Consider the following 9,295-nt stretch of genomic DNA (forward strand, 5'->3'; position numbering starts at 1 on the left):
CAGTATGCCTGGAACCGCAGCAGTTAAGAGAAGGAGATAAGAGTATAAAAGGGGGCCAAACCGTGTAGGTCATTTGCAAGGATTTTGTCAGGGTAAGCATTCAATAAATAATTCTTGCACGAATAAGAGCATTTCCGCTAGGATATTTTTCCCATGCCCACTCTCCAACCAGCCCCAAGACCCAGACTCCTTTCTCCTGGTAAAGACAGAGAGGTGACCATGCTGCGCCCACAGCTTGCACAGCCATAGCTCCGTGCGGTTCCAAGTGACACGCAAGCTTACGATTGGGCCGGGATTGAGGATGAACAGGCATTCAGCCCAATAGGAAGGTTGGACTTCGCTCGCATGGGCGTGGCCTGAACCGCTCCAGGGACGACGCTCTAGCCGTGCGGAAGGCCGCCCAGTGCGCTGCCTCGTCCCGCTTCCGGCCGGTCTTCGTTCCGCTTCCGGTCCGACGCTGGCGTCATTGCTAAGGGTCACATTGAGCTTCTAGGGGCTTCGGGAGCATCTTTAGGTGAGTGTGGGGGCTTCGGGGGCCCTGGAACCCCAGCCTGGGGAACTGTGGAGCACGACCCTTGCTTCCTGGAGAACGAGATAAGGTTTCCGGCCGGCGGCGGCCGACCTCCAGGAGCCCTGGGGTCCTGTTCAGTTAGTAATCGTAGCTGACGGTTATTTAGTTCTTCGATGCCAGGAACATTCCAAGCGATTTATATTGCTTCATGTAATCCTTCCTCCAGCCCTATGAGATAGGGCCTGCGATTATCCCTTTTTGACTGGCAGGCAACTGAGGATCAGATATTATGCAGTTTAGCCAGCGACCAGGACTGCAGTGCTCTTAGTCACCAGGCCGCAGGCGTCCCTCCCCTCACGACCCCCGACCCCCCAGGCTTGCCTAGGCCGTAGCCTGGCTTCCTGGTGTCTGGCCCCTCCTCTCCCTTGGACGTTGGAGGGGCTGCAGCGTCATCCGCAGTCCACCCTCCCTCCCGAAAGCGGGTGGAGATCGCTTCCAAAACAACTCTTCCGACCGCGTCTGTGTCCCAGCGGCTGGTGTTCACATCACCCCGCTCCCGGAAAGACTCTCCTCCGGTGCCCCAGATCCTTACCGCTACCCTGGGTCGCTTGAATTTATTACTGGTCTGCTTACCTCTGTGTAATCCCACGACTCCTCGAATAATCTGATAGAGGCAGTTTCTCTCGGATTCCCTGATGAAAACAGTGTGTCACCACATAAGAGAGATTACAGCACAGGTTTTTAACCCTGGGTCCACAGAATCTGTAGAATTCAAGGGGTGCTAGTACTTGAATGGGGGGAAATTTACATCTGTATTTCTGCTAGTTTCTAATTAAAATGTAGCATTTCCTTCAGTTAAGAATGGAGGCAATAGCCCTAGTAGTATTGGCATCATCTGTGACTTTGTCAGCAATCAAAATCCTAGGTCATCTTACAGACCATTATGGTTGCAGATTTCACAACATATCATTTTCAGGCATGATTATTTTGAAATTGTGGTAGTTAATAAATCCTCAGCTACAAGTAACTGGTTTTCTTTGTGATCCTATGCAATTTTTAAATGCATTCTTAAGTTTTTATTTATTTATTTTCTTTTTGGCTGTGTCGGGTCTTAGTTGCGGCACACGGGATCTTCGTTGAGGTGCGCAGGCTTCTCTCTAGTTGTGGCGTGCTGGCTTAGTTGCCCCAGGGGCAGGTGGGATCTTAGTTCCCCGACCAGGGATCGAACCCGCGTCCCCTGCATTGGAAGGCGGATTCTTAACCACTGGACCACCAGGGAAGTCCCCTTTAAATGCATTTAAACATATTCTGAGAAAGGGCTTATTAGACCCCTGAGGAGTTCATGGTGTCAGTAGACATTAAGAACCTCTGCAGTGTAGGTTAAGTTAGTGATAGAGTGCAGCTCCACCACATGTGTGCTGAATGACCTTGGGAAGTCGCTTAAACACCCTGTCTCTTGTCTGTGAAGCAGTAATAGTAATAGTTTCTGCCTTTTAGAGTGACTGTAGGAATAAAGCTTCCTTGCTTATAGTAAGCACTCAGTGAATGTCAGCTGCCGTTATGTTGGGACAAATAAAGCTTGATGGACCAAGGAGTTGACTCCCCCAGACACCCTGCTGTGACTTCCACCCTTAATGTGTTCTTGCCCTGCCTTCGCCTCTGTGTGTACTGAGCGGGAGGGGCGTTGGCTTGTGGCTCACCGGGCCTGGGTGGACTGACAGCCCCTTGCCAGCCCCAGAACCCCTGCCAGCACCCATTCTCTGCCTCCAGGAGTCAGCACTATGGCAGAGGACATCAAGACCAAAATCAAGAACTACCAGACTGCTCCTTTTGACAGCCGCTTCCCCAACCAGAACCAGACGAGGAACTGCTGGCAGAACTACCTGGGTGAGCAGGACATGGGGGGGCAGGGGGCGCGGGGCGCAGTGTTGACCTTCCCTTGGTCGCACACCTCAAGTCGCTTGCCTCTTGGCTCCTCGCAGGGGACCTATGCATCCCAAGCCTCTTCTCTTTTATTCTAATCATCTGACCTCACAGGGCCTGTGCCCCTCATCACCACCTGTGCTTAAGATCTGGCCCAGGGTCACAAACTTTGGTTCCCACAGTGATTTTTTTTTCCCCCAAGGTGTGTGTGTGTGTGTATTTATGGAATGTGACATATGTACAGGAAGTACATAAAACATAATGTACAGCTAAATGAATAATTCTAAAGTGCATCCCCCATGTAACTATAATCTGGATAGAAAACTAGATACTGCCAGCCCTCTGGGCTCCCATGCCTACTGCACGCCCTGTCTTGAAAACAACACTCTACTCTCCCCAGAAGAGATGTAACCCCACAGACTTAGGGCAGTCACACTTTGGTTTTATCACCGCTGTGAGGTTTGCCTCTTTGTGATCTTTATAAATACTGTATGTGTTATCTTATGTTTGGATGTCTTCATTCAACAGTTTTGAAGATTCATCCATGCTGTGGCATGTGTTTTGCTCATTTTTATTGCTGTACAGTTTTCCACATTTTATTCATGGACACTTGCATGGTTTCCAGTTTGGGGCTCTTATGAATGGTGCTGCTATAAACATGCTTATAAATGTAATTTGATGTCCATGTGAATGCTTTTCTCTCTAGGGAGTGTGCCCAGGAGTGTAATACTTGGAGTAATTTTTGAATTAACTTCCTACTATTAAAAACCAGATTATCCCCCTCCTGTCTTCCTCTCCAGGATGCCAGCATCTTAGCATCGAGACCACTGTCCCCTTCCCCTGTCCTGGTTCTGGACTTCCATAATCCCCACACACACCTCTCAGGTTGCCTTATCTTTCCTGACCCCAGAATTTTCAAGTAGAACTGTCGTTCTTTAGGGGTTGCAAAATCAGCTTAGCGAGGTGTGTCTAGCCCTTATGAGTACTACACTTGTAAGGGTATGCTTTCTTTGTGAAACTTGGGAGTAGGGGGGATTTGTGTAACTGGTTGTGAAGTAAAAACGATTTCTGTGAATTTTGATCAAAAATGTGTTCCAGCCCTTGGTCTGGGCTGACCCTGATCCCCATTCTTCACAGACTTCCACCGCTGTGAGAAGGCAATGACTGCTAAAGGGGGTGACGTCTCCGTGTGTGAATGGTACCGGCGTGTGTACAAGTCCCTCTGCCCCATATCCTGGGTATGTGCCTCCTCCTGGGGCCCTTGGGGTGCTGGGGTGGGGGTGGGGTCCTAGCAGAGGGGCATGTGATGACTTCATGGGAGCTCATCTGTGAGAGGCAAAGGGAGGACAAGGCATCACACTGGGCATGGATGTGGCCTTTTCTTTTTCCGAGAATCACCTCCCTTTCCTCCTTGCGCCGGTTCTCTCAACCAGCCAGGCTCTCAGCCAAGGCAAGCAGATCTGTCTCACCCAGACACTCTACAAGTAAATGCCCTGTCCCTGTGGAGTTCACCATCTTTTGGAATCCTGTCCTTTTTTCATATGAGCATTTCCAAATATACATAAAAGTAGAATAATTCAGTGACGCCCCAAATATACCCATCACCCAAACTGAATAGTTTCAAGATTTCTCCACATTTCCTCCATTTCCTTTTCTTTTTCCTCTTTCCTTTGCTGAAGTATTTTGAAGCAAATCCCAGACATGTCATTTCACCCCTACCTACTTCCGCATGCATTTCTAAAAAACAGGGATGCAATAAGGCAGTCCTTTTAGGCCTGATCTGACCAGACCTGTTGTTACTATTTAATTTTCTGCCATACCCTCTTTTTTTAAATAAAATATTACTTTATTGCATCAAGTCAAAGACCCCATCGACTACAAGAAACACTGAGAGATGTTCAAATCTTTTTTTTTTAATGCCATAAATGGATGTAACAAGCATGCTATTTTCAGAGATGTTAAAATGAAAAAAATCATGTCTTAAAATCAAAATATGTTATTATTACAAAACTAATAGTGCTCATTTAAAAAAATAAAACAGTACAGTACAGTACAGAGCAGTACAGTAGAATGAAAAGCAGACGTCAACTTTCGCTCCCCAGTCCCCCTCCCCTGAGGTAACTACTGTTAACCGATTCATCTTTCTCTATATACATTTATCATACATAAGCCTGTGGAACTTTCTGTGTATGCATGGGTCATACTATATAGTCTGTTCTGTGACTTGCTTTGACTTATCAGTCTGTCTTGAGCCTTTTTTATGACAATGCGTATAGATCTACCTCATTCATTTTTGTTTTTTTCTTTTCTTTTTTAAAATTTATTGGCTGTGCTGCACAGCATGTGAGATCTTAGTTCCCCAACCAAGGATCGAACCTGTGCTCCCTGCAGTGGAAGCGCAGAGTCTCAACCACTGGACCGCCAGGGAAGTCCTTACCTTACAAATGCTTTATTTAACTGGTTCCCTTTGATGGAGATTGTGTTCTAGTTTGGATGTACATCTTTGGGGCTTGTTTCTTGAGAACAGATTGCCTTAATGCACTCTTCCTCAGCTTGCTTGGTTTGCCTCCCACCTCTGTGGCCACACTCTCAAGTGTCTGAGTACCTTCTCCCCTCCCAGGATTTCTCCTTGTCCCTGAGTGATCTTGGGTGCCATGACATCATGATCCCATAATATCCGCCATCCAGCCTCAGGGCCTGCATTAGGTGAGTGCTGGACAGGGTGCTAGGAAACATGCTTCCAGTCCCGGTGCTGCCCCACACCCCAGCCTTTGGGACCTGGGCCTGCCCTTACCTGGGGAGCGTTAGATTCTGTGGCTCCTCCCCTCGGGTGCCTGCTGTCACTGCCTTCTGAGGGCTGGATGTGAACACACCCTTTATACCCAGCAGCCCTGGCTTCTTTATTCCAGAAATTTGGTGAAGTAAAAATAAGTGTTTTGTTATTGCTATTGTTCGTTTTTGTTTTTTTATAAGCAATATAACCACTTCACAGAGACTTAAGAAATAGAGGAAGGGGCAAAAAATTGTTTCTCATCCTCCTGACCTGGCTGATAATACTGTAACATCTTCCAGGTGTTTCCTGTGTATTTTTAAAAATTAGTCTCTAATCCCAGTATGTGTATTTGGGGAGGAGTGGGGCTGGGAGTCCAGCACTTATCCTATATGAGCATTTAAAACATTTTTTCCAATCATCTTTTCTTTTTCTTTCTTTTTTTTTTTTCCCACATCGCGAGGCTTTCAGGATCTCAGTTCCCTGACCAGGGATTGAACCCGGGCCACAGCAGTGAAAGCTCTGAATCCTAACCCCTAGGCCACCAAGGAACTCCCTTTTATTTTCCCATTTTAAAAAATCTTTAGTTTCTTCATAAAAAATACAGTAAATCTTCAAAGTGAAACTTTTATAATGTAAAAAGTGAAAAACTCCTAATCACCCCCTTCTGAGTCCAAAGTTAACTTCCCTTAGAAATTTGGTATAAATCTTCCACTTCCTTTTCTGTGTGCTAATGTGTGAGTAGGTGTTGGTGTATGTTTATATACTTTTTTCTTTTTAATTTATTTTATTTTATTTATTTATCTTTGGCTGCGTTGGGTCTTCGTTGCTGCACGTGGGCTTTCTCTAGTTGCAGCGAGCAGGGGCAACTTCGTTGTGATGCACGGGCTTCTCATTGCGGTGGTTTCCCTTGTTGCGGAGCATGGGCTCTAGGCACACAGACTCAGTAGTTGTGGCTCACGGGCTCTAGAGCACAGGCTCAGTAGGTGTGGCGCATGGGCTTAGTTGCTCCGCGGCATGTGGGATCTTCCCGGACCAGGGATCAAACCCATGTCCCCTGCATTGGCAGGCGGATTCTTAACCACTGCGCCACCAGGGAAGTCCCTATGTACTTTTAAAATATAGATATGGATCATACTGTAGATACTGTTTATCCTTGGCTTTTTTACTTGCATTGTTTACCTATTTTCATGTCAGTACAACCTGCTCAATTATTGGGTAGCCATTGTCTTTAATAGTTAAAAAATAGTCCCTTCCCCTTTAGCTGGACTCAGTCTTTTTTCACTATCTTAAATGATACTGCAGTGTACAATTCCACTGCCGGAAATGTTTTGCCTTCTATTTGAATGGTTTCCTTGGTTTCCTTTCCATGAAGTGGGATTATTGGACAAAGACTAATTTGCCAGAGGATCAGACCAGCCTGATCCTTAACTTAAAAGGGATGGGGAGTGGAAGATAGTACTAAGTGTTGGTGGTTCTATAGATTGGTCCAATCACTTTTTTTAAAATTTATTTATTATTTATTTTTGGTTGCATTGGGTCTTTGTTGCTGTGCGTGGGCTTTCTCTAGTTGCGGCAAGCGGGGGCTACTCTTCGTTGCAGCACGTGGGCTTCTCATTGTGGTGGCTTCTCTTATTGTGGAGCATGGGCTCTAGGTGCACGGGCTTCAGTAGTTGTGGCATGTGGGCTCAGTAGTTGTGGCTGGCGCACTCCAGAGCGCAGGCTCAGTAGTTGTGGCACACGGGCTTTGCTGCTCCGCAGCATGTGGGATCTTCCTGGACCAGGGCTCGAACCTGTATCCCCTGCATTGGCAGGCAGGTTCTTAACCACTGTGCCACCAGGGAAGCCCAGGTCCAATCACTGTTAAGGTCAATCCTGAGACAGGATCTTTCAAAATGAAAAAAATCATACTCTAGATGTGGCAGTTTCACATCTACACATCCTATAAAAATGTTTGTGTACAAGGACAACCATTGCAGAGTTGTTTGTAATGGAGAACGTTCAGAAACAGGTTATATATGATGGTATATTCATCTTGATCTATGTGACAGAATACAGAAAGAGCTCTAAGACTCATGGAAAAAGCAAGTTGCAGGACAATCTGTATAGTATGGGGGAAAAAGGTCTGTATAGTATGGCCCAATTTAAGTAAAGAGTATTTGTGATGTGTGGTGTATGTGTGTAAATAAAATAGGCACTTGCTATGGGCCGGCTACTTTGTAAGTGCTTTATATCATATAAGGGCAAACATGCTTAAAAAAAAAAAAAAGATAGGTACTATTATCAGTATCCGCATTTTACAAAATTGGAAACTGAGGCCCTGAAAGGTTCAGTAATTTGCATGAGGAAATTACAGCTAGGAAGCGATGGAGCAGGGATTCAGTTTGTCTTCCTTATCCATGCATTTATCCATTGCCTCTAATGTATAGCATGTAAATGTGAATGTGTGTGTATATATATAAATAAATGTGCTCTGGCTGCCTGTAAGAGGGTCCACAAGTTGCAGAGTGTTACTTCGGGAGAGTGTTAACAGTTCGATATGGGCCTGTCCATCGTTTTGTATATGTACGCATACATCTGTGAGCAATAGTAGGATCGCACTCTGTAGCCGGTTTGGACCTTTTTGCACTTGATTGTGCATTTGATCGTTAGAGATGCATTCCTGCTGGAGCATAGATAGCCTCATTTTTATTCACAGCTGCCCAGTATTCCTTCTTTCTTCTGTTCTGACAGACATCATTGAGGGTTGACTGGGGTTCCTGAAGCAGGGCCTGGTCACACTTTTGAAGGTCTTTACACACATCTCCCCACAGACAGCTCTGCAGTGAGTCTGCCTGTTATTATTCCTCCACCACCACCCCACCCCTCGCCCCACCCCTTGTTCTCTCAGTGGGTCAGTTCATGTCAGCTCATTCAGGACAGTGATTCTTGTCCTTCTGGGTCACTACTGGTTCCCCGGCTCCTGGAACAGTTGCCAGTACTGGCACATAGTAGGTCCTGGGGTTACTTGTTGACTGAACAGGTAGGCAAAGTGGGGAAGACAAAGAAGTTCACCCATCTGGTTTCCCTGTGGAGGAAGGGAGTAACACTGGCTGTCTTTCCACAGGTGTCAGCCTGGGACGACCGCCGGGCAGAAGGCACGTTTCCTGGGAAGATCTGAACTGGCTCCGCCCCACCTTCTCTGTCCTCCGTCCTTCTCCCCAGGGTGGTGAAGGGGGACCTGGGTACATAGTGATCCCCACCCTGGGGTCCTGAATCATGGCTTAACTAATAATAAATACTCGTTGGAAGAGTGTAAGGCTGTGTATATGTAAAAGAGCTGGATGATGGGGCCAGAAGCTGGGGCGGAATTAGTACCTTGACCAGTAAGAGAGACTGAATTCAGGGTGGTTTTTTGTTTTCTTTTTTTAAATTTTTCTTTTCATAAACTTTGACCACCTCTTCTTTACCAGACAGTAGAGTGAGTGATTATACAAAATAGCCTCATGTTCCTGTATGTGCTAAAATTTATCTGTATGTTCTCCTTTATTATCTGTATAATTTTTAAAAACATGTTTTGAACCACATGAAAATAGTATAATAAAAACTCCTATGTACTCATCACCTAGCTTCAACAATTATCAACAAGTGAACACCCCTCTCCCTCTAGGTTATTTTATTTTATTTTATTTTTACTTATTTATTTACTTGGCCACGCCACATGGCTTGTGGGATCTTAGTTCCCCAACCAGGGATTGAACCCGAGCCCTTGGCAGTGAAAGTGCTGAGTCCTAACCACTGGACCACCAAGGAATTACCCCTCTAGGTAATTTTAAAGCAAATACTGGAGATCATATTTTATCCAGAAATAAGTAAGTATATGTATCTCTTCAAGATACAGGTTTACTTTTAAACATAATCATATAATTACATCTAAAAGTTAATACGTTCTTAATATCATCTAATAAGCAGTCTTCTGTGCAATGTGTAATTTCTCCGTATTTTCTAGGCCTCCTCTTAATCATGTTGATCATGGTGACAATTGGAAGTCATTTAAGTAGGCCAAGTTAAGAAATGTTCTTTCTTGATGTCCCCAAAGGAATTGCCACACA

At 45.5% G+C, this 9,295-nt stretch overlaps 1 protein-coding gene across 1 annotated transcript; it reads left to right on the forward strand.

Annotated features, from left to right (window-relative positions):
• Positions 1–384: 384 nt before the first annotated feature.
• Positions 385–9,054, forward strand: COX6B1 (cytochrome c oxidase subunit 6B1). Its single transcript, XM_082863592.1, has 4 exons — positions 385–514; positions 2,282–2,398; positions 3,572–3,672; positions 8,311–9,054. The coding sequence occupies exons 2-4, from the start codon at positions 2,293–2,295 to the stop codon at positions 8,362–8,364; spliced, it is 261 nt and encodes an 86-aa protein (XP_082719718.1). The 5' UTR covers positions 385–514; positions 2,282–2,292; the 3' UTR covers positions 8,365–9,054.
• The last annotated feature ends 241 nt before the right edge of the window (positions 9,055–9,295 follow it).

This window comes from Leucopleurus acutus (genome assembly GCF_964270905.1).
Source record: "Leucopleurus acutus genome assembly, chromosome: 20".
In the NCBI taxonomy this organism is placed as follows: Eukaryota; Metazoa; Chordata; class Mammalia; order Artiodactyla; family Delphinidae; genus Leucopleurus; species Leucopleurus acutus.